The following is a 25,447-nucleotide window of genomic DNA, read 5'->3' on the forward strand; positions in this document are numbered from 1 at the left end:
CTCCCTGAGGGAGCAACAAGCTCTGTAGGCCTCAGAGCCTGAGGAGCTCCCAGCCTGCTGCTGAGGCCACGCTTTTCGTGAAACAAAACTCCATACCTGGCACTGGCTTTGCAGTTTTTTCACAGCCCGGCCCACAATGTAGATTTGAGTTGCGGGAAGCCCTAGAGAACTGTAGACTGAGATATCTTTGGTGGATCCATAGCCAGCCACTATGGTCACCTCTGCCTGCAATAAAATGGATGAAGACATCAGTGACTTCTCTCCCACACTTTTCTCCTGTAGTGCTCTTTCCACTGCACTCACAGGCACCGCAAGGTGTGTCAGAGCCACACGCATGGGCCTCTCTCAGTTGTGCTGCAGCCCTTCCCACAATAACATCTGAACCCTTGGTGAACGCTTATGTACCTCCTGCTGAAGGCCCTGTAGAAAGGCAGCCTTCTGCCGAAGAGGGTCATGTGTGAGGCCATCACAGAAAGAGACAGCCCCATGGGGGAAGTTATGCTGGGTCAGCCAGGCCACCACACGGTGCTTCTGCATGTCTGGACGCCCCGTCACATAGATGATCATGTAACCGGAGTCCTGCCAATGCCTAAAGGGGCAAAGAAGGATTATTTGTGGCAAATGGGTGGCTCATTCATTCATTCAGGGTGCCTTGTGGGGTGTTAGACTAATCTCTCTCTATTTTTTAATGTCAAGTTAGTAGTAGCCCTCTCCACTTCCCATGTTGTTTGCTGCATGTCGAAGTGATTTCCTTTTGTACAACAAGGTGGTTGTTAAGAGTGAAGGGGCACTCTGTACCAGATGCATTTTGAGGGGATGCAGCCAAGGTGATCTCCAGAAATATCTCCTTATAAACTTCTTCACCTATCAGACACCAACTCTAGTTTAGCCAAATGTGAGTATCAAAATAAAATCCAGTCATCCGACAAAAACTTCTTTCAATAACCTTGACAGCATTTTGGCACTGAGATATACAGATGTGTAGATATAACTATATGGCAATTGGGGGGGGGTAAGAGTTGTTTCCATAATTGGTGCTTCAAGTTTTTATTAAGTCTTCAAGAAGAGTGAGGATTTTTAATTTATTTTACACATTTTCACTCTGTTGAGAAAACTGAACTTCCACAGTTAGGCAGACTCAAGGAGCAAGTTTGATTTCTTACTATGCTGAGCATTCACATATCAAGACTTTGCAGCTCAAAATTCTTGGAAGAATTGTGATAAAGCGAATTTTGAAGGAATAAATAAGTCCAGCAGGAAACAGAGTTGTGGAGATATTATCATCAAACCCCCCCCCCCCACACACACATACACTTCAGAGTCAATAGGAAAGGGGGAAGTGACAAGCAGGTCAGGGAAAGGTATGGGGTCCCCAAGAGGGGCTATTACCTACCTTACTACATCAACAGCACCAGCGCGCACCTTGGGATCGCTGCCCATAATAGAGACACTGGCAGTGAAGGAGCCATCAATACTAAAAACAACACAAGGTGTGGACTTCGCTACCACAGTTAGGAAGCACTCGGCATAGGTGTGGTCACCCCTGTGGAGAGAAGCACAATGAAGGAAACCCACCAGCAAGTGCCCCTCCTCTCAGAATCGCCAGTGCATGGCCACCACACTCAAAGACCCTACACAGGGACAGAGATGACTGACATTAGAAGGCTGGTGGGGCTTCTCCCTATAGCTTCAGAAAACCAAGGAAGGGGCAGGTCAAGCAGTTCAACTATGGCAAATGAGAGATCCTACCAAAATATAAGGCCTCTGCCAGGGACAAATGGTCATCCACTTGGTCACAGAGCCAGAATCTCTATTATTTATTAAATTGCTATACCGCCCTTCATCCAAGGATCACTGGGTGGTTTGCAAAAACACAAAAATACATAACATAGTAATAAACAAAAACAAGACACACCCACCCACCAGTTTAAAAGGCCTTAGATCAGTGGTCCTCAACCCCCGGGCCACAGACCGGTACCGGTCCATGGATCAATTGGTACCGAGCCGCCCAAGGAACATTTAAATACAATTAAATTAAAATTATTAAATCAAAACAATCTAAATAAAATATAAGCAATCAACGTTCCCCCCCTCAGCGGGCCGTGGTAAAAATATCAAACGTTGACTGGTCCGCGGTGATAAAAAGGTTGGGGAGCACTGCCTTAGATGGTTTAATTAGCCAAGGGCCTGGGACAAGAGGAATGTTTTTGCTTGTTGCCTAAATATATGTAATGAAGGCACCAGATGACCCTCCCTGGGGAGAGCATTGCACAAGTGGGGAGCCGCCGCAGAAAAGGCCTGTTCTTCTGTTGCCACCCTCTGGACCGCTCATTGAAGAGGCACATGAAGAAGGGCCTCCAATGATGACCACAGGTTCCAGGTTGGTTCATATGGAGAGAGGCCGTCCTTGAGGACTTGTGGTCATAAGCCAGGCTGGACTGAGGATAGGATTTCTGCTCAAAAAAGGTCAGCCACAGAACAGGGTTCACCACACACTCACCTCACTACCATTCGGACAGGGTACATGCCAATGCCCAGCATCTTCTCCTCGGGGAGGGTGTAGGAGAGTCTGCCACTGCCACTTGTCACCTCTGTGCCATAGTGCACCCATTTTCCTGACAGTGGCTGTGCCATGATGTAGATATCCACCTTCGGGAAGAGATCAAGGGCCACAGCAATGTTCACTTCACTGCACATACCTCTTCTACTGCGTTACCTGTCCCCAAGCTCAGCTAATCTCTTACGGTTGGTAAGTCACGACCTCTTCCGAGTCTAGAGGGGGGGGGAGGCATGATTTCCCCCTTAATTCCTGACTGCAGGTGCTGATCATATCCTTCATCCCACACACCCCATCTGAAAGTTCCCTGCTTCATTTTGATTTAACACTAATTTTATCTCTTTTTCCTTACAGCTCCTCAGCCCCTGTGGGAAATATCCATTCCTTGCCTCCTCAGGACTCATTTGTAACATGGCCCATGGCCCTCGTGTGGCCTCTACTTGCTCCTCCTCCACAATTTTCACCCATATGGCCTGCTCCATTCTGGTCTGCTGCCCCCTACTGCTTTTAACTGCTGACATCTTCGGTGCAATCCTGAAATGTCCACAAACCCCCAAGTAGCTACGCTTTTTGTTACCTTCTCCCCAGTCAGAGTCACCACATCCAGCGGGCCATACATGAAGCGCCCGCTGAAGACCTGGGGTCGCCCCTCACACACGATGACATCACTGGCGCGGTGGTTTGCTGTCACATTCTGTAAAAACCAAAGGGGTAAATCAGTTTTTACTAATTTCACCTCAGCAAAAGGGGACATTAAAACACAGGAATTGGATCTGTCAGCACAGGATAGCAGCAACAGGGCTGGCTAGAGAACACAGCAATTCTAACATGCACTCATGAGAGGAAATTTGGGGAGTTTACATTGCTTTTGAGGGGGCAGGGAAATCTCACCATATGGTGGCTAACTGTTCCTATAAAACAAGGGTGGAGAACCTGCCGCCCTCCAAATATTGGGACTACAACTCCCATCATCCTTAGCCATTGGTTGTTGAAATATAACTGTGGGAACAGTGCCCTTTTCCCTGGTTAGGGTGTCTTCTAGGCAACGTGGGAGTGCATTTGTAGGAACCAGCAACAAAAATCACAATTTCTTACTGTGTTGAGATTGCCATATTGAAAACAAACACCACCTTACACTGTACTTGACAGGAGAAGGCAGCAATCACCCTTCCTCTGTGAGGTGTTTTATTATTATTATTATTATTTAACACAATTTATATACCACTTGATTGCAGTAAAACATCTAAGTGGTTTGCAAGAAATATTAAAGTTATCAATAAAAAATGGTTAAAACAATTAAAAACATTGAAGGCAGGATTCCCCTAACCACTGCCATCAGTGGAAACCCTGCACAAGGATTTTGACTTCCCCCCTCACCTCTGTCCCCCGCCCCCCGCAACTGGCTCTGGGAGGGAGTTCAGAGAATGCCCAGAACAACACATGGAGGGAGGAATTGGGGATCATTCCATCTGGTAAGCTGAAATGCCAGTCCAGATGGAACAATTGGAAGAGCACAGTGTTGAATTACAACCAGTAAGGTAATTAAAATCAACAGTAAAATAAATTAAAGCACGTCAACATCTAGAAGTCTGTACAGGCGTGCCTAAACAAAAACGTTCTAAGCAGTAACAAACAGTATTTGCTTCCTACTGAATGATCTTGTTCCCTGGAACAATTGTCAAACCTTCAAAATCATCACAACTGCTTGAGGGAAACTTCATTCAAATACCACCTACATTCATGTTCTGAATTATGCATCACAACCTGCTATTAGAGTTTTGCATTTAGCTCTGCAACCTACACAGCCTTGAGCTGCTGTACTTCTGCCAAGTCCTAGAACCCAAAGCCATCTCAGCCCCACCCAGGCAGGTGCCTGCCCCTGCCTCTCTACACAGTCAAGGAGCAGCACGTGAACCTTTAAAAGGGCAGCAGCATCTAGACCTAGAGCAAAAAACGAGATGTCTCTTTGTTGTTCAAAGGCTTCATTAGCATCACCTAGCATGACAAGCCAGGCAGGTATTTGTGAAACCAGTTAAGTCCAGTCAAAGGTGACTATGGGGGTGCAGCACTCATCTCGCTTTCAGGCAAGGAAGCCAGCTTTTGTCCACAAACCGCATTCCAGGTCATGTGGCCAGCATGACTAAACCGCTTCTGGCACAACAGGAAACTGTGACAGAAGCCAGAGCGCACAGAAATGCTGTTTAGCTTCCCGGCGCAGCGGTACCTATTTATCTATTTGCACTGGTGTGCTTTTTAACTGCTAGGCTGGTGTGCTTTTGAACTGGTGTGCTTTTGAACTGCTAGGTTGGCAGAAGCTGGGACAGAGCAAAGAGAGCTTACCCTGTTGCACAGATTCGAACCACCAACCTTCCAATCAGCAAGCTCAAGAGGCTCAGTAGTTGAGACCACAGCACCACCCACCCACACAAGCTAATAAAGTTGTTCTCCATCCTCAATTTTCAAGCAAGGAAAGGTAAATCTTATGCTCAAAACAGATCTTGCAAAAAGATGTGTGTCTACATAAAATTGTCTGGTTTCATTTGTGAATGAAAACGGCAACCATGTTTTTGGCAAGTGGCAGAGGAGGATAAAGGGGGAGGCAGGAAGAGAGACAACAACTGTGGTGATATGGTAGTATCCGTGAAATCATCCTTAAGGCTATTAGCTGTGGGAGGAATAGAATCAGCTCATATTCCTTTCCCTGAAGACACAGTGCCCCAGCCCAAGCCAGAGTCCTGTTTCCCCACTTGCACGTGTGAGTTAGAGGCAAGGGAGCCACCGTGGGGGACAGAGCTCCATACCCTGATCTTCACTTGTGTTCGTTTCCGCTGCCACTTTTCACGAGGAAACGCTGGGCTGTAGATGGAGCTCTCCTCATTCTCTGTCACTTGGGGCTGCTCTGTCTCAATCACCTGCAAACACATAGGAACACCAGGGCCAGGCTTCAGGAGTGCCATTCTCAGGCACCAACTCCTAGAGTTTCAGTCACATTAATAATATACAGTCGCTGGACGGATTAAAGTGGAGAGTTTCACTGCTCCCTTTGTCTCTTATATCCTTCCTAAATAGATTCAAAGTGTGAACCTCTAGCTGCTTCACACCAGAGCATACTAAGGGCACTTCCAAACGGCATCCTGACTGAGAAGTCATCCTGATTAGTTTGAAGGGAGGTTATACACAGTGTGGGCTATTTAATGAGCATTCCCTCCAATTTGCTTCTGGGAAGGGTAGGCTACTGTGAAACATTTTCCAGCACATTTTCCTGTCACCTTCCTTATTGCAAAAAGTCAGATCTTTGGGGAAGTGGGCTTGTTGCACAAGAGCTCCAAATCAGCTTTAATTGCACAACCTTTAATTGCACATCTGAAGGCAGCCCTTTTTAGGGAAGCTTTTAATATCTGAAGGACTATTGTATTTTAATATTTTGTTGGAAGCTGCCCAGAGTGGCTGGGGAAACCCAGCCAGATGGGCAGGGTATAAATACTATTATTATTATTATTATTATTATTATTATTATTATTATTATTATTATTATTCTGAATTTGCTGGCATGTGACACAAAAATATCATTAGCCTAATTGTCTATCTAGCCCAGTGTTGTCCACTCTGGCTGGCAACAGCTCTTCAGGGTCTCAGTCACAGGCCTTTCCCCTCATTTAATCCCTTCCACCTAGAGATGACAGGGAACGAACCCAAGACCTTCTGCAAGCGAAGCTTGTGCTCTGCTGGTGAGCCACTCCTACAAACTCCTGTGTTGTTTTTGGATTTGTTTCTCCAAACCAGGAGTCCATGCCTGCCCCCTAGCACACAGGGCTGTGCTCTGTTTTGCTCTGCATAACAAAACAAGCCTTTGCCCTGCACTGTTAGGATCTCCCCGCAAAGTGTCCACCTGATCCTATATATTGTTCCATAATCCATCCAGGTTCCGAAAGAAAAGAACCTGCCTTAAAATCCACACACCCCCTCCAAAATTTACATCACAGTTACACTTAACTATGCAAGGTAGCACTCACCTACCTACCACCAAAGCTGCCTGTACAAATTTTATCCACCCAAGTCTCTCTCCATTTCTACTCCCATGTCCCCTTCCTGGGTTCGGTTTCCTCCTATATGCCCCTCCCCTCTACTGCACAAACGTATTTTTAAATGCCAGTTTCCCATTAGAGGAACAATTAGAGCCCTACCCCCCACCACACGCCATTCCCCAGCACAGGGACATTTCCACCTGCCCACAGCCCTGGTACCTGGCGCAGGATGAAAGCCGCCACATCAGCACTTTCCCAATAGCTGGCATGGAAAAGGTGAGGGAGGGTGATGGTGGGGAAGGCCGTCAATGCCTCAGGGCAATAGAGAGAGTAGTCAATGCGTTTAGCACCCCACCAACGATCCAGAACTAGACATGGAGGGAAGATAAACAGTTGTTAGGGTGGCCCCATTTGTCTCCTCACTTCAGCTGTGAACCACACTCATGCAGCTGCTTTTACTTTGTCTGCCCATTTCCTGTTACCTTTTACTTCCTCCCCAACAAATAAACAAGTCCTACTCGTCACATTCTCTGAGGCCTCAAGTCAGCCAGACAATAACACTGGCACTGCTAGGGATATGGCAACATCTGCCTCATCAACCAATCCTTCACAGTCTAAGAGCTCAGCCCTCCCAGCCTAGGTTGATGGCCTCTCTGCTGGTTTCTGCTAGTGGGGAGTAGTGCTCTTGGGGTGCCACAGCAGAGGTCCCAGCTATGCCCAGGCCGGCAAAGAACTGCTGCTGGCAGTTCGCCCGCCAGTGGTAGCAAGAGAAAAGCCTTGATACAGGGTGTTTTCAAGGACAGACATGAGGTCCAAAGACCTGAGAATCCCAATCCTCAGGACGCTCAGCTACAACAGCCTGGGGCTGGTGTAGCAATAAAATTAAAAGAACTGTCCTGTAGAGACCTTCTGCCCTGGCCAGCGCAAGGCAACAGGGTTTGGGATACGGTGGTGGATTCCTCTGCCCCTAGATAACATCCCCATCCCTCAAAGGAAGGGAAAGCAATGGATGCAGGGGGAAAACCGGAGAGAACAGGTTTCCAAAGGGCCAAAATATTTTATTATGCACATGTTTCATCTTTGCATTTAACATGCAGGGGTTTTTTTGTTGTTTTTTAAACAGAAATAGGATCAGTTTGGGGCACAGCAGGTGAATTCAACTTGTTCCTCAACTGCTGCAGTCCTAAAAATAAACCCTCCTCTGAAATTGGGATTTCCCCTACAAAGCAAATGCCAATTGTCAAGCACTCCCTCAAGAGCTGATTCTATCTGCATTTTTAAAAAGAAGCAGCCCTGAATATTAAATGCAAATACTATCCGGGCCTGTAATCTTTAAATTCCATTCATTTCAGTGGGCTCTTTCAATTCTACTTCACTAGAATTTAAGCAGCCTGGCTGCGCATAGGAATACAGCCTTTTACTCTTTTTGTTCATTATAATTCAGATTTTGGGTTTATTAGTATGTCAGGCACTAACTCAGTGGCTTGGCAGAGCCAGAAGAGTGTGAAAGCACTTCAGTTCAGAATGCGCAATTGCAAGTGACACAAAAGGGCACAATATGCCCAAGCTATGGTAGCAATGTCAAATTTGGGTGGGCCAGTCAAAGAACAAGCCTTTTCTTGGCAGCACAACAAATATTCAATCCTTGCAAAATGAACTCGTTTGACTCACAGACACAAGAATCATTGTTCAGGGTTCCAGTCTGAATCTGCAGTAAGGATTCAGTTCATGAATTCAGAAAAGCCTGCCCTATACACTTTTTGAGCTGCTGAGCATCAAGGAGGAGCTTTATGCACCAACATTTTAAGTTATGAGGGGAGCACAAGAAAGACACCCCCACATACTGTTAGTGACCATACAGGCAATATGTTACAAGCAAAGGTAAAGGGACCCCTGACCATTAGGTCCAGTGATGACCGACTCTGGGGTTGCGGTGCTCATCTCGCATTATTGGCCGAGGGAGCCGGCGTACAGCTTCCAGGTCATGTGGCCAGCATGACAAAGCCACTTCTGGCGAACCAGAGCAGCACACGGAAACGCCATTTACCTTCCCACTGTAGCGGTACCTATTTATCTACTTACACTTTGACGTGCTTTCAAACTGCTAGGTTGGCAGGAGCTGGGACCGAGCAACGGGAGCTCACCCATCACGGGGATTCGAACCACCGACCTTCTGATCAGCAAGCCCTAGGCTCTGTGGTTTAACCCACAGCGCCACCCACATCCCTGCATGTTACAATTACTTCAACCAAATGGATCAGTGAAACACTTTGTTAGAGTCAACTGTTTGCAGTGTTTAAAACAGAAAGAGCTGATTAATTTCTGGTGCAAAAAGTAATGAGCCTCATTTTAAAAAGCAAGCAAACAAACACGGATTTTTAAACATTAAGGAGAAAAAAGCCCTAACTTTCCTTCCTCAAATGGCCTCATAAATGCACTTGGATAAGAAGTAGACAGGAAGCCAAATTTAACTGTGTTTGCGTAGAAAGTGGTGGTGGTGGTGGGGAGGACAAGCAACATGTAACTTACTCTTCACAACTTCATTGGTGCTGGTTATAGTAGTCTCACACGTGGTTGCCTCATTCCCTTTCCAGAAACCCCCAAAAGCACCAGTTGGAGTGGGCGGTGTCACAAGGTCTAACTCATCCATGAAGAGGGGAGAGTGACTCTGCAAGGCCTCAGCTAGGCCAAATGAAAAGGTAAACAGAGGTGAGTATGGCAATGATAGCACATCCCCCCAATCCCTCCCAGTCTTCCACTGGTCTTATGTCCGGTGCCCTCCAAGTATTGTGCCTCTGAAGGAATGCTGACTTGCCACTGTTTAAAATCACTATTTCCCCCCTCTCAAAGTCGCTTCATCCCTGCTTTACTCAAACCTTTGCTGTTGTTTAAACCCACCGTTTTCCTCTCAGTGTCTCTCTCTATCCCCACCTTTACTTAAACTTCTCCCCTTGTTTAAAACAGCCACTTTTTCCCCTTTTGGTGTCTCTCCCTTCCTGCTATATTCAAACTTCTCCCTCTTCCATTCTTCAGCTGTCTCATGTGACAGAAATGAAGGATACAGAGCCCTCAAATATCCCTTGGTACCTCCACACATTGTATGCCACTCCGGGTACCATGTGTTGTCTTCAACATGGAAGTTCCAGATTCATTGTATTAATTCAGAACAGGCATTTTATTAACTAGCCATATATGCACAACACCCACCATACACAACACCCACCAACAGAACCTATCGCCTTCTGCAACTGAACAAGCTGACAGACTTGGTATTCAGATTCTATTTGTCTTAAAGATATCATCATGGGGGGTGCACAAAGGGGGCTGTGGAATATAAGCAAGGAGAGGGATTGGCAAGTAGAGGGAGCAGCAGCACAGCTTGCTTGCTTGCTTGCTTGCTTGCTTGCATGTGTGTGTTTACAGTCATTTGAGTGCTCAATCCTGCCAATTCTCACATTCCTGTTTGCCCTGTTCCATGAATATTTAAAAAAATAAATCATGAAGGATTCAGCTCCATCTCGCAGGCAGCTATATCAAAGTGGGGGTGGCAAGTGCAGTGATCAGAGGCATAGCTCCCAGCATATAATACAAACACAGATGAACAATAAAATTATTCAAAGCTTAAAGGGGGGGATATGACTGAATGAAACCTATATGCTTCATTAGATTACTGCTCTCAGTGGAGGAGGAGAACAGAGGTTCATAATTTGTGTGGTTTGCATCTGAAAAAGAACAGAGGAACTTCCCCTCCTGCAAGGTGGGAGGGACACTTCCTCCTTGAGCCCAACAGTTGCAGCTTTCGAGACACTAGCTGTGCCATGAGTGGCCACCCATATATGGGCATGTATACCACACCACTTGTAGAAGAATATGTTTTTATGCTGAGGATGAAGACTAAGGCTGGGTCTATGCATGCAGTCAAACGTAGAATGGGTCATGTCACTTCAGACCGCAGACTGTATAAAAATGCATTAAAAAAATGAAACATACAAAAATCTATGCAAATACCAGTGCAGCACAGAAATGATCTAGCCCACCTTTTCCGGGCTTTTAGGCTAGTTTTCTATTTGTAGGGAGCATTTGGTGTAGGGGAACATGCAGCCATTCCATCTGGCCGCTGCAAAGTAAGGAGTAGGGAGCAGGGCTTGCACTGTTGGCTCTGCTGAGAAACCGGCTCCATTGGGCACTTCCATCCCTCAACTGTCCTGTAGCAGCAACCATTCAAACCGTCTGCAGCAGATGGAAAGCAGGACTCAGGAGGAACAGCCAGGGGCTGCGGCTGCTGTTCCCACAGCAGCAGCTGCCTCTCGCTCTCCCCTCAGTCTGCTTCGTAGTAAGTCAGCCCTTCCTGCAGGTGAAGGAGACTGTCTTGTGTACTGCCGATCAGTTCCGGGAGCCTTTTTGGCCGAGCAGCAGAGTAAAATGCTTGAAATAATGTTACCCTCCCCTACCGTGACTCAAACCATCCAGCCATCCTGCTCTGAAATAGTTGTAGGCCAAGGCATTGTCCCATTGCTGCCTAGCCTTTTGAACAGCTGCACCTGCTGAAACTCTGTGCATGGCTGAATGCATGACTTCCTTTACGTCTTCACGGAATGCTAGAGCTCCCTAGGACTCCCTCCCACCCAGGGCACCCCATATTTCAAAATAAAAATAACTTTTCCACCACCCCAGTACTGCCCCCATGCAAATCCAGCCTGGCGTTCTTCAACACAAATGAACATGGGAGACCATCCAAAGTCACATCTCCAAAAGTCCCTGCATCGCTGTGCTCCCATATCTCATAGCAGGACTCTTCCAATCCAGAACCCATATTTAGTCCAAACGTGCATTCCGGAACCGACGTCTTAATTATACACACATTTGTATTAGGGTAGGGCGGCTGCTGCTGCTGCAACTCATCTCAGATCAGGCTGCACCCCAGGAGAGGATCTCACAACCCACCAGTTGAAGATCATTTCCTTCCACACTCCCCCATACTCCCCAAAGGGGCAGAGTTCTACGACACCACATTTCCCAAGCACGTCTGAGGCTAGTCTTGGCGTCTCTTCTCACCCAGTGACGTGGACGTTCCGTCTCCCAGCGGATATTTCTGGTAACGGGGTATGCCAAAGGGAGGCACGGCGTGGAACTGGCGGGCCAGCAGAGGCTCCAGGCGCGAGGCGCAGGGGTCAGCCGCGTGAAACAAGTTGTAGACCTGCTCACAGGCTGGGTGCATCTGGGCCACTGAAGAGGGGAAAGAGAAAGGGTAAGGAATCCTGCTTCAGCAGAAGGAGAAAAGCGAAAGGAAAACAGGGGAGGGGGAAAGGACCCTTACCGTCCAGTGCCGGCATCACCGTCTTGCGGAGCGCAAGAACCAGCCCCAGGGGTGAGCCAAACAAGAAGAAACCAGACACCTTGAATTCCAGCTTCCCAACCGTGCTTGGCCCCTCAAAGGTCTCTATCATCGAGGATGACGAGTTGCTGCTACGTCGAGGGTCTCCTTCTGCCTCCGAGGCAGGCATGCTAGCCTGCAGGCTGGAGACGGCAGGAGAAGACTTCCATCACTGCCAGGAAACAGCCCACAGCTGCCACGCTCTCCCCCACCAGAACCACCTTCCCTGTGAAGGGCCTATATGTAGGTTTCCACCAGGCCAGCATTTTTATCTGTTGCCTGAAAAATCACATGATCGCTTTGTTTCTTCTCCCCATGTGAAGAAGCATAAATGGACTTGTGCCGTCATACTTCTCAGACGTCACCCACTCCTACCACTCAAAATCTGTGCCACCTTTATTTTCCTTCTTTTTAAAAAAGAAAAAAAGTTGTGAATACGTGGCATTTGTGTGCATGCACCTGTTCAACTTTAGACAGCTTGTGGATTTCTTTTAGCAGACACAAAGCCAGCTATTTCTATATCTGAGAGCCCTCCTAATTTATATCAATATTGCACCTTCCTCTCTTTTTGGACAGTGGAGCACACTGCCTCTAACTTATCAAGAAATGTTTATGAACATAAGTGCAGTCACACAACCTTAGCATTATTTTAGTATAAAATAATCTTAAGGAGACCCAAGAGGGCAACTGTGGGACAGAAAAAGTGCAAAGGATAGGGTTACATGCGAAGATTAACACCAAGATAGGAGTAATCCTTGTTAGTAATATTGTCAGCTATATTTGTGCCTTTTCTAATTTTATAAGGCACGAGGACCTTTGGTCCAACAACCTTTTTGTGTGTGTATGCATTGTATCTTTGTTATTATTGTCTTGGCTGTTTATAATGATTTAATGATTTGTCATAAGTGCTGGGAAGGATTTAGCTTTTATTTGGACACTTGGCGTCAGTGTGAGTTTGCCTGAGGGGTGCAGGATTTAGGATAAAGGGAAATACTCAGAGGCTGTTCTGGGGGGTAGAGGAAGCTCCTTATCAGGTCCTGGAGATGTCAGTAGCCCTCCGCTTTGAATGGGTGCACATTTGACCAAACTTTGATCCCTGATGGGCGCTAGTCTAATTGTAACCAATTCTTTTAACCTAATAGGAGTCTGCTTCACAGACCAAATTCCCACATTGCCTCACCTGGTCAAGAACTGCTGTTGTTGTTGTGAGGAATCATTCTCCTGCGTTGCATTGTCACTGGGTTTCTGTATGGAGGGAAGTGCCCCGGGCTCAGGACTGGCACGGCCCATCCCACACACTTCTGCCCTCTCAAGCAGGGGGTCCCGCACAACAGAAGTCTCTGGAGAAAGCAGCTCAGTACTCTGAAGAAAAGGGAACAGATCAGCAAGTGTGCATCTCTGTTCTACTGAGGAGATTCAAAAGCCTTTGCTATTCATAAGCGAATGTTAAAAGAAGGAGGGCCTTCTTCTGCTAACAGAACCTACTAGGCCTCGAAGAGGAAATAAGGTGGATGCTGGGCTTGACCTGCTATATACTAGAGCAGGAACTTTTGGGCAAGCAATACTTGCTAGCCAAATCAGAAGAAACCCTCATCCCTCCCATGTCAAATCCCTGTTCCTCCCCAAATCTGAGAACCCTCAGAGCTCAAGTAAGGGAAAAAGCTGATTATAAATGGGGGTGTACCACAGCTCAGTAACTAACCATGCTGCCACGGCGACTGCTTCCACGACTCCCTGACCCACCAGCACGGCTGTGGCAGAGGGCATCGAAGGCCAGGATTCCACCAACACAGTCCCCAATCAGCAGCACCTATAAAGGGGGACGTGGACACAGTTAGTTCCCCACTGATGAAAGGAATGTTCCCGCAGTCATTGCTTAATCAGAGGAAGCATGAAGCTTAAGCCAGCCTATTAAACAAGGCCTTGCATTCCCACCCCTTTCCTACAGCTGAGAAGTGCATCCAGTGGAGACTTTACTGCTTTAACCAATGTGGTTGAAAGCCAAGGAATATTGGGGGCTGCAGTTTTATAAAAGAATGGGGTTATGTGACGGAGATGTCTCAGAACCTTCACAAAAAATGATTTTTTTTAAAAAAATTATAGTATTCCCCCCCCAACACCCTAATTCTATTTTTAAAAGACGATAAAGCAAAACAAAGCCATAGCACGGAGGGTAAAAGGCTTGTTCCGACTGGAGCACAGAGGGCTACCCCTCAAAGTTATTACAGATTCTCCCCTCTTCAGTTATTTCAGATTCCCGACCCTCTGACCTGGCCACAGAAGCCTGCGCCATCAGGAGAGTGGATGAAATTGGCATAGGCCTGGTTGGTACGGGAAATGACGGTTGCGACGGCATTCTGGTAGCTGCCTGAGGAGGTGGCCAGGAGAGGCAAGGCGGCCAATGGAATGTGGTCCTGGCTACTGGACAGACTGTCGCCGTCATGACTGTAAGGGCTGAGTCTGGAAAAGGAGACCATGAGAGAAATGATCAAGACACGCTCTCAAACCAAGGATCTGATCATTCTCACAACACCCAGATTTTGGTACTGAGCCCAGGAGGTGACTCCAGATTCCCTTCTGGATTTAAGGGCTAGAACTTAAGGAACCAAGCTAAGGCAGGCAGCCCATTCATAAAAGGAGGCACTTTTTCTGACCACAGTTTAAAAAGAGAACTTGGGCCAACGGTTTCTCCTTGATGTCCTGCTGGCAAGTGGGGTAGTTTGAGGGAAAGCATATATATATGCTTTTTAATTATCGTTTTCCATATATATATATATATATATATATATATATATAACCCACCCTTTGCATGTCGCTAGGCACCATACACTACCACATGCCTCACCCATTTCTCCAAAACACCCACCCACCCCGAATAAAGGACTAGTGCTTGGGATAGGTCCTCATCCAAGCTGTCTGGAGAAAGCACCAGCGCTCTCCTTGAGCTCCTGCACAATCAACTGCCCAAAGCCCCGAGTCAGAAGGGAACAGTTCTGCTCCCACCAAGCACTCCAGAGCCTGACAGAACACAGTTCCTACTTGGAGACGAGGGCGTAGGCAGCAGCACAGATAGGCGGGCAAGGCACCAGGCGCAGCGCAATGTGCCCCAGTGCCTCGGGGAAGTGTAGGCGGGTGACGGAGTCCAAGGTGGCGCTGAGCGTGTGCACATCGGCCTGTTTGGAGCCCGGCTCTCCCACGCCCTGGTCCAGGATGTTGCCGCTGTGGAGGATCAGGAAAAGCGCATGGATACGGCATGTCCTGGAGTTGCCTTCCGAGCCAGCCTATGGAAAGAGACATGGCAAAGAGTGAAGGGCACTGATGCAGTGGGCATGGAGCGCTGTTGCCAGCATCACAGGCAAGCCATGACAGTAGAACTGGGTCTGGTGTCAAGTTGGGGTTCTGGAAAAGTGACTTGGGAGGCAACAACCATGGTCCTGGGACCACAAGCCCTCCCCCGTGCCTTGGCACCATGGTTCTGAAGGTACCAACATGGGAAAGCAGTATGGTGAGGAGGGGTTCACTCACCTCTGGTGGGCCAGGTGCCGCGACACCATCACTGTCTGGCCTGGCAGCCACAGCATCAACTGCAAAGACAAGAGTGTTTTAGTTAATGGCACCAGGCAGAGAAGGGAAAGAGAAAGCAATGGGAGGCACAAAGGATAGAAATCACAAAAGGAACAGGAATAGCCTTCACAGTTATACAGGTAACTGGCAACTTGTCCTGCTTTCACTTACAATATTGCAGCTATGCACTGAAGAGGGGAAATATGTAAATAAATGGAGGGGGAACCCACTGTTCCCCATTTTCCATTTATTCATTGTCCACACATCCAGTGGGTTTTCCTTGCTTACTGGGCTCTGGGAAAGTCACAGGAGGGCCCTGGGGAGCTCCCTAAGGCCAGTAAGCAAAGCACCTCACTTATCAAATTTTGAGGAAGTGGTGTGGGGGCTCTGGCAGCATCCCAGAGCCCTTGTGCCTCCTTCCCAAAGCCTGGTAAGCCGTACTCCACCTTGCAGGGAGGCCAGTTCCTGAGGTCCTGACTTTACACAATTTTATTTTTACAAGTGGACTCCCTAGAACTGAAAACTTTCATAAGCTGTGAGTTACCTGCACTTCAAGGGACAGAATTATATTACCAATGCCCCATGATCTTGTAGCAATAAGGAGAGAAGTCTAGAGCTCTGCATGAAAACGATTATGCTGCAATTCCACCCTGGTATTATTTTTTTCAAATTAGGTTTTATCAGTTTGGTTGGTTTGAGGGGATGTGGGTTGGACGTTTGTGTGTATTTGTGGAGGATGTACTTGTTTGTGCTTGTTTTTTATTTGTTTTCAAGTGTTTGTGTGTGTTCTGTCTGTTGTTTTTTTAGGGAGGGGGTTCTGAAAAGCTGCAGATTTTGCTCTGTGAAATGAATAGTCTGTGGTGCCTATGGCAGTTCCTTAAATTTTCACATATGCCCCCAGGCCCATAGAAGTTGGAGACTCTTGGTGTAGAACATAGGCCATTTTCAGAATCTGAGGTGCGCCGTTATGGAGTTTGAGATTTCTTAGCATCTCCAGAAGCACTACCAAAGACAGCTGGATATTCCTCCATGCACAAAGTCACTCACACCACAAGCAGACTCTATTCTGCATGGAACACCTGAACCGCTCTCTTACCAAGAACATCATCTGGCTCAATGGGTCGCTCGAGAGTGTCGAGAAAGTCATTTGAGTTCCACTTGGTGATTTCCTTGGCAAAAACATCATCACTGTCGGAGAAGTCTTCTAGGAAAGGAAAAATCATTGAGAGGCAACTGCACTGCAGACACTGAACAAACTGCCATATTTAACAGGACTGCGCCAAAGTTCACGAACAGGTGATCTGCTGCCCATCAGTCTAGACCAGTGGTTTTCAATCAGTGTGCCGTGACACCCTGGGGTGTCACCCAGGGTGTTACCCAGGGATGCAGCGGGCAACACTGCCCTCTGTTCCTCTTTCCTTCCCTCCCTCCGCTGATGTCTCTGCCTCCCAAAGGCTTGTGTGGCTGGTTGTTACAGCAGCCCTGACTACAAGCTCCCCAAGCAAAAGATGGGCCAATGATGTGTCTCAGTGTAAGGGAGCTTCCTATGTTTCCTATAAAATTGGAGCATTACACATGCAAAACATGCACTCTTCCTATGAACAAAAAGGTCTGCCTTTGCATGTGTGCATATTCCTCTGTACAGAGAGTAAAAACCCAGAGATTTTGATCTTCCCCAACCCACACAAATCGGATGAATCTGGGGAGATGGTTGAAAAATAAAATTAAACAAACACAACTCCAAGCCCACAGAGGGCTGGTTCAAACAGGTCCCTGTAAACCAGTCTCCAGATGCTTGCAGTGGCAACTGTCAGAACCAACAGCAACAGGCACCCATAGCTCTCAGAACCCTCCTGTACCCAGCACTGCATACCATGAGCGTCAAAGAATTCCTCTTCAGAGCTGTTTTCGGAATCCCGTGCAATATTTTGCATCCGCCACTCTGATAAGCTGTGAGGAGATACTCCAGCTGTAGGGGAATCAAGCATAGAGTTTATGACCAAGAGGTAAAAAAACCCACCTATCCTCATATCTAAAGCAAGCCTAACTTGCTCCCAATGCTGACATTATAAAAATAACCCCAAAGTTTTCCCCATGCAAGCAACAGCTAGCTTCTTATCCTAGGGTACATACAGAAGATTATGTATGTGGAACAATGGGGGCAACTTCACCCTTACTGCAGCTCCGACACTCAACATCGGTTGCTTACTACTGTATGACTAAGAAGAGGAAGTTTCACAATGGGAAGTCTGCCCTCTCCGTTTTCCTAATTTAAAAATGCAGCAGCAGCTACTGTTCATCTAGTACAAGAGAACGAGCCATGAAATTGATTAAGCTTAATTACAAACAACGACAGGTAAAATTTATTTCAGAAGGGAACCGTTGCACTATTTTCCTTTTAAAATGTACAAGCATGGCATATGGAGATATGTCTCCCCATACTTTCAGGGTGTGAACACACACACACACACACACACACAGTATTGGGGTGTTTTGAGGGGTGAGGGAGAGGAGAGGAGAGAGAAAGTGTGTTACTAAAATGGACACTCTCCAATATGCCCATCCAAAAGCCTACCTCCAGCAGCAGTAACTCTTTTACACCCAAAAGAAGGGGCAGGAGGGCAAGCCATCTATGTCCTTCTCATACCTTCCCACTACACTGCTGTTTGCTGCCTCCATTTGCTGGAAATGACTGCTCACCAGCATGCTGAGAAGAATACGATGAGCGAGAAGACGACGACCACTGCTTGGCAAATGGATCATCTGGAGAGGAATCAGGAGCCCTTAGGTTGTCGACTCGGTCCTGCTTCTCGCAGCCACCCAGCTCAGCCGGGCTCTCAGGGCTGGGCACTGCAGGCCCTGTGTCGGGCTCGATGCACTTGGCCATTTTTTGAGCCAGCATAAGTGCCGTCTCTTCCTCCAGCCTCCGGATGTCGTCCATGGTGAGATCTATCCATTCATCCTGCCAGCACCAGGCCTGGCGGTGGGCCCGAAGCATCACCTTCCGCAGACCTACAGGGGATGCCACAAACCATGGGGCCACTTGCTCTTCTCCCTCCAGAAACCATTAGCTTTCTTTATCATCAGGCCTAGCTCCAGCTCCCAGTGCATTATGGGACAATTCCGGCATTAGCTATTATACCTTTAAATGTTTCCATCGCCCATTTCCCTCAAGGCTAAGGAAAGCATTAAGGTCCAAGGTCCATTCAGATTAACAAGATAAACCAAATGTAGAGAACTGGGAGGCCACTGGATTAAATGACCCATCCCTGTTTGTGTGTGGATCCCACTCACACATCCAGCTTCGCTGCTTCAAGACAAACAGGAAGTGCTCCCCCGCCCTGCTGCTACTGCTGTTCTGCTCACGCCAAAGCATCCCTTACTTAAGTTGCATGTTGCCGGTGAGATTGATGAGATCTTGCCAGAAATCAGCACCAATGCTGGCACCACTCTTCAGGGGGTGGCAGGGTGCCACCTGGATGGGAACTATTCCACCAGGGGTTTCTGGTGCCCAAGGTGGCTGCTTCACTCCACCTCATGGGCAGACCAACGCTGCACGCACCTAACCTTCTCTATCTCATCTTGCCATTATATTTCAGCCACCATCAACCCTGGTTAAAACTGTGACTAGGCATGAATCTGCACTCCCTTTGAAAGGCTGGTTTTAAAACCAAACCCCAAAACACACACAGTTTAGTGCCAAGTTAGATGTTGAACCATCCATGCAATCTGCAACTGTGAATTTGTTTTTTAAGTAAATTGGGGGGGGGGTGTCCTCCAGATGAGGACACCGGGAATGGAGACTAGGTGGGGCTATAACCATTTGTCCCTGGCTAAAGCCGCAATCTGAATTGGGGGTGGGGAGTTCTAGGCCAGCAATTTGCATTGGGGGGAAATTCCCTTACCAATGTAAATATCAGGCATGGGTGCCGTGCCCCACTCTGGACTGTAACAAGGGTCAAAGGTATACCCCTGCCGTTGTCACCACCCCACCAGTGGCGGAGCTTCATGCTCTGGCACTGAGGGGGGGGGAGAGAACAGGCAGGGGCGGGGCTGGCACGCGTCCTGGGGGCGTAACACTCCCCTTCCTCCGCCAGTGCACCCCACCGAGAACGAGGGCTCCATTCTGGATTGGGCTTCCTGCACTTGCAACTCACATTTTAAAAACCATTTATGCAATTGTTAACTGTGTGAATGACATCTCAACTTGCCTCAGCCTTAGTTAGTAAAGTGCAGGAGAGGGAAGGGAGAAGGCATGCATAACCTTCACAGCCCAATCCTAATTCTGAGTTCAGCAGTGAGTCTGAAAAAGGAATAAGCCTAAGCCAAAGTCCAATACCCACACTATTTTTGTGTGAAATATCTATGGGTAAAAGCAGGCAGGAATCCTGTCTGTCACACTGGAAGAAACTCTTATCTGACAATGCCATGCCTTCCTTTTCACCACACTACCACCTCACCCAACATTTCCCTGGAGGCAATTAATAAACAATGCAAAAGCAAATTAAGCATACTGCTTCTGGCGATGAACCATCTGGTCGGATGGTTCATAAAGGAACCATCACTCAGAGAAGCTTATATTTTGGTGCTTCATCAAGTCATGAAGGAAGGATCTATTGTCATATGTGAATTATCAGTCTATTTCTTTAATAAATAAAACCTTGACGTCTTAGCTAAATGTCTGCAGCAGGCTGCTCCTACTTTCAGTTCCCCCTGAAGAAGCAGGCTATCCATAATGTCAAGGCACAGACAACACAAAGCTGCTAAAAGACCTGATAACCCTTTGCTGAAAAATAAAAAAGAGGCAATTTTGTCGATAGATGCAGAAAAGGCATTCCACCAAATCAACTGGAAATCCATACCAGGCATCCTGTCAGACTTTGGACTCCCCGCCCTCCCAAAAGCATTATTGCAAAGATAGAAACTCTTTGTTGTTGTTGTTTAGTCGTTTAGTCGTGTCCGACTCTTCGTGACCCCATGGACCATAGCACGCCAGGCACTCCTGTCTTGCACTGCCTCCCGCAGTTTGGTCAAACTCATGTTCGTAGCTTTGAGAACACTGTCCAAACTCTTTATACCACATCTAACACCTGTGTCATCACAAATAGCATCTGTTCACAACCGTTTTTGCTGCAAAGGGTTACTCAACTGGGATGGTCATTTACTCACCTCCTTTTTTATTTATCCCTGGAACCACTGGCCATTTGAAATTTTGATGAGACCAATGGTGGGAGTTCAGCAACCTCAAGAGGTCCACATGTTCCTAGCCCAACCCACTCGCTTGAAAAAGTCTGCAGCAGACAGAAACGTGGGAAGCATCCTCATCAGCTTACCTACATCATGGATGAACTGCTCAATCTTGGACTGCATGCCCCAGTAGCGAAACTCCACCTTGCAAAGCTTGTAGGCGCACATGAGTGGTCCCGTGGCTGCATTTTCCAGCCAGTCATCTCCCAGAGGCCCACGTCCTGTTTTGGCTGAGTGGTAAAGCCGTGGGTCTTCCTCCACCTTGTATTCACCGGGCGAGATGGGGTCCCGCACAATGTCAATTGTGTCTGTGGATAAGCAGAGGGGTGAGCTGGAAGCAAAGCCCTGGCCTCCATCAGAAAGATAGCCTCCCTTCCGATGCTGAGCCTGCCCTTCCCTCCCAAGTCACAGAGTCTGCTCAGACCCCTAGCAAAGACATTCCTTTGCCTCTTCCTCCTGAACACCTTCTGTTAGGAGTACCGTTTCCTCCCCTCCGGTCCTGAATTCTTAACATGTGTGCACATGAATAGGGCGTGTGAGTGTGAGAGCCAGTGAGAACGGGGTGAGCATTTCCATATGCATTTAGCCCTGTCTTCGGCTTGTATGTGCTGACCACCTTCCCCCACGGGAACTTGGTGGGGCGAGGCAGGGGAGGTTGCCCGCCCCTGCCCTACAGGAAAGACACACTACCTGTGATGAACTAAACTGGCACCAGAATCGCCTCACCACGAAACATCATCAGAGATCCCTCACTAGTCTCACCCACCCGACCTGCCCCAGCTACTCCGCATGGCAGCACCGACATGTCCCACAACATCCTTTGTAACACAAAAAGGGGAGGGGACGCCTGGTCTTTGGACACTCACCCAGAATCCTTTGCCTGCGCTCCACAGCGCTCAGGTTGAAGACATTGTTCTGTTTCCCAGCGTCTGGTCGGTAATAGGTCTCAATCTCAATAGAAAACTTCTCCACAAAGGGGCAGGTGTATCTGCAGGGGGAAGGCAGTGAAACTGGCAGCCTTGCCCCCACCTGTCTTGAGCTCTCAGGCCCCAGCCTCTGGTCAGGATACAGCCCCCTCGGCTTTCCCCCTCCCCTGCCAAGGTTGGCCCCCATTTTACCTGGTGCGCGTGTAGGGATAGGCATTCCAGGACTCTTCCTCCACCTGCAGAGCTGCCTTGGGTAGGAGGGCACGAAACCAGCTAGGGATGTGAGAGCCCACATGGTAGATCTTGTGTGTATACTGACCGCTGCCGCCTGGGCCATCGCTGTAGGGCCGGTTGGACAGGATCTCCACCCCACTGCCCTCGCCGCTCGACTCCTCACGGCTCTTCTTCTAGGGAGCACGAGAGCCAGCTCTGCTCAGCCTGTGCCCCACAACATCCCTCACCCTACGACCCCACTCTTGCATCCCTCAGCCCCGCTCAGCTTCTGACCCCAACCCACCCAGCCCTGTCGATCACAGGGCTTGAGCCACACCCATCTGGCGCAGGCACCCACCAACTCATTCAACACCGAGGTTACCTGAATCATGTAGAGCTGAGCCACTTGGTACTCTGTCAAGCTCATGGGCAGCAGAATGTGATATTCCTTGATCAGCATTTTGGCAACCAGGCCCTGTGAGTCGAAGCAGAGCAGGGGATAAGTACATGCAGCCAGGACAGAGGTAGGAAAGCTATGTGAGTGGCTGCTGTGCACTTAGGGATCTATTTACAGTCCCAGGTTCAATCCCCAGCATCTCCAGGCAGGGCTGGGAGAGAGGCCTCCCTGAAACCCTGGAGAGCTGCTGCCAGTCAGTGTTGACAATACTGAACTAGATGGAGCAGTGGTCTGATGGTCTGACTCAAGGTATGGCAGCTTCTATAGAGAGGTGTAGTTCAACTGGGAAGGTGAGGTTAAGGTAGCTGAAGGCAGCTGAGATGTGAACAATAGTGCCTCCCAGAACATCTACCACAGGGATCTCATTTCCTTTGAGGGGGACATTTTGTCCCATGCACTGTGTCAATGTTTTTGCTTTTTCACCTATCCAAATAATTTCATGAACCCCAGACAGGCACTTTGTTTTGCTTCAGTGAGGAAACAGCCATGGTGTTGAGATGAATTACTACATACATATGAGGGTGACAAGGATTCTCTGACAAAAGGTGGCATCGCTTAACTATGTTCTCGCTTCCTCAGAAGGAGAGAAGCCTGAAAGAAATCCCCATTTGACCTTATTCCAAACTACAACCCACTGGGTAGGTTTCCATAGCAACTGTAGGCCAATGGGAGGCTAGGGAGTTTCAACACACTGGAAAGGAAATGTGGTGGGAAGCCAGAGAGAAGTGCCACCATTTTGACGCTCTACTCCTTGCTGGACTCTGGAGTCCTTTAACCCCAGGGTGAGCAGAGAGCACTTGCCAGTTCTCTGGTTGACTGACAAAGGTTTCTGACTCACAGTTGTCTAATAATAGCTACAAGTAAAAAATCCCTCATCTCACCATTACATTACAGTGGATACTAATATTAATATTAATATTAATAAATTTATGTGCTGCCCATCTGACTGGGTTGCCCCAGCCACTCTGGGCAGCTTCCAACAAATGATAAAAGCACAGTAAAACATCAAACATTAAAAACTTCCCTACACAGGGCTGCCTTCAGATGTCTTCTAAAAGTCAGATAGTTGTTTATGTGGAGACCGAGAGGTGGATTTTTGTGTGAAAGGACTTCTGTGCTAGGTTTTGGTACTGATTGCTAATTCCTGTGCTGAGCATGCATTCAGACAAAGCACCCTGTTCCTCCATCCTTAGCATATGTCCACCTGGCTGAGCCACTTGTTGTACCTGGCATTGGTTGGTGGAGCTTGGGGTTCTAGTAAAAAACACAGATCCCATAGGTTTGAAGCCCACCTAGCTTGCTCTAACCTGCCTATACAACAGGCAGATCCAACACCCTCTCCACTCCTCCCACCTATGCATTCCCACACTGCCCTTACACTTACGTTTACCTCTGTTATTACATCAGCGAACTTCAAACTGCTTGTTTCTCTAAGGCAGGCATCCCCAAACTGCGGCCCTCCAAATGTTTTGGCCTACAACTCCCATGATCCCTAGCTAACAGGACCAGTGGTCAGGGAAGATGGGAATTGTAGTCCAAAACATCTGGAGGGCCGAAGTTTGGGGATGCCTGCTCTAAGGCCTTCCCACACAGTATGGAGCTGCTGAAATCATGAGTGTACCTTGCCATCAGTCCTAAACATGCTCATTATGGAGCAACTCTTAGAATCATAGAATTGTAGAGTGGGGCTCAAACCCATGACCCTGAGATTAAGTGTCTTATGCTCTACTGACTGAACTATTCCAGTGGTGTTAAAACATGTATAGGACTGCCCTACAAATCCAAACCTTGCACTTCAAGTTCTTGTTGTAAACCACCTTGGCAAAGACTTAGAATCACCATCTTTTTGTCTCCTCCTATGCCTTTTGCAACCGCATGGCAGGCAGAAGTAGAACAGGTGCAGCTTTGCCAGTCAAAGGCACACTTAGGTAAGTGCTGACTCTGGACTTAGCAGTCTTGCATGCACACTCGGCTGTACTCCATTGAAGGAGGATTCAGTTGAAAACCACAGCATTGAAATTCAGCATTGAAAACCACACCCACACTTTTAGATGGTGTTGTGTATTACTTCACATACTTCTAAATGTGATAAGCCAGTCTATATGGGGGCCCTCATACTCATTCTCGACATCTGCCCCCAATCCTGCCAGGATGCCACCACTAAGCACATTCTAAGCACATCCCTCCCCCTCCAAAGAATCCCGGGCACTACAGTTTACCCCTCACAGAGCTACAATTCTCAGCACCCTTAACAAACTACAGTTCCCAGGATTCCTGGCAGGGGTGTGTGTGCTGCCTATCATGAAACCTTTAAAGGCACAGGAGTCCTTCCAGGAAAAAAAGTCTGCAACTTTAATAGTGGACAGTTCTCCTGTATGTTCCCTGCCATGCCCACACATCCTTAAGCATTTATGTAGCACATTTAAAGCATTTCAAAATATAACATATATTATCTCAGTAATCTAAACAACAGCCCTGTAAAGCTGTCCAGTGTTATAATCCCAATGCATACAAAGAGTTGAAGTTGCAGGAAGAGGTGTTTGACTCACATCTCACACTTATAACTGCTACACTACATCAGTCCTCACAAATCCTTGCACTCCAGATCCTGAAAACAGTGCTGTTAATTGTCAGAAGACAGCCCACCATCGTATTCAAAATAACACAGCATGAGCAGTAGGCACTAGTCAGCAACCTGTACCATTGCCAGAGATGTTTGTATGGGAAAAAGTGGGTTGAGCATAACAGACGGAGGCAGCTCAAAGGCATCCCTGCTGTGTCACTCTCCAAGGGGAGGTGACATCCTACCCCAGGCTCCTTCACTACCCAATAATCATTTGCAACTGTACTTCTTCCAAGGCTCAGTATTTAAGATTCTGAGCTTGAAAAACAAAACCCCTTCCACTGAAGCATCACCAGAGAAACTTCTTCATGTGCATCTTGCACAATATTCTCATCTCCAGTTGTGATCACCCGAGACCTCGGAGAGAAATTATTGTTTTGGGGGAGAGTAGGGTGGAACCATGCCCGAGTCAAAAGATTTAAAGAGCGAACACACAGTGCCCTATTCATGTTTCATATGAA

General features: G+C 47.7%; 1 protein-coding gene across 4 annotated transcripts in view; it reads right to left on the minus strand.

Annotated features, from left to right (window-relative positions):
• The window catches only part of PITPNM1 (phosphatidylinositol transfer protein membrane associated 1), a 28,721-nt gene that overhangs the window by 1,232 nt on the left and 2,042 nt on the right, over window positions 1-25,447 (minus strand). Inside the window, exons 2-23 of one of the 4 annotated variants that reach the window (XM_035124267.3) lie at window positions 22,289-22,381; window positions 21,886-22,100; window positions 21,634-21,755; window positions 20,854-21,075; window positions 18,221-18,532; window positions 17,394-17,489; window positions 16,617-16,724; window positions 15,482-15,540; window positions 14,996-15,237; window positions 14,227-14,416; window positions 13,659-13,766; window positions 13,137-13,318; window positions 11,900-12,099; window positions 11,638-11,808; window positions 9,112-9,264; window positions 6,802-6,950; window positions 5,359-5,469; window positions 3,135-3,251; window positions 2,501-2,649; window positions 1,394-1,543; window positions 406-589; window positions 97-225 (exon numbers count right to left, since the gene is read on the minus strand). In XM_035124267.3, coding sequence (XP_034980158.3) covers window positions 97-225; window positions 406-589; window positions 1,394-1,543; window positions 2,501-2,649; window positions 3,135-3,251; window positions 5,359-5,469; window positions 6,802-6,950; window positions 9,112-9,264; window positions 11,638-11,808; window positions 11,900-12,099; window positions 13,137-13,318; window positions 13,659-13,766; window positions 14,227-14,416; window positions 14,996-15,237; window positions 15,482-15,540; window positions 16,617-16,724; window positions 17,394-17,489; window positions 18,221-18,532; window positions 20,854-21,075; window positions 21,634-21,755; window positions 21,886-22,100; window positions 22,289-22,366 — 3,447 coding nt within the window. In that variant the 5' untranslated portion in view covers window positions 22,367-22,381. Of the gene's footprint in view, window positions 1-96; window positions 226-405; window positions 590-1,393; window positions 1,544-2,500; window positions 2,650-3,134; window positions 3,252-5,358; window positions 5,470-6,801; window positions 6,951-9,111; window positions 9,265-11,637; window positions 11,809-11,899; window positions 12,100-13,136; window positions 13,319-13,658; window positions 13,767-14,226; window positions 14,417-14,995; window positions 15,238-15,481; window positions 15,541-16,616; window positions 16,725-17,393; window positions 17,490-18,220; window positions 18,533-20,689; window positions 20,805-20,853; window positions 21,076-21,633; window positions 21,756-21,885; window positions 22,101-22,288; window positions 22,382-25,447 lie in introns of those variants that run through there. The other 3 variants (XM_035124285.3, XM_088664438.1, XM_088664441.1) reach the window with 3 other exon arrangements.

The sequence above is a fragment of the Zootoca vivipara genome, chromosome 1 (genome assembly GCF_965207765.1).
Source record: "Zootoca vivipara chromosome 1, rZooViv2.hap1.1, whole genome shotgun sequence".
NCBI lineage: Eukaryota > Metazoa > Chordata > Lepidosauria > Squamata > Lacertidae > Zootoca > Zootoca vivipara.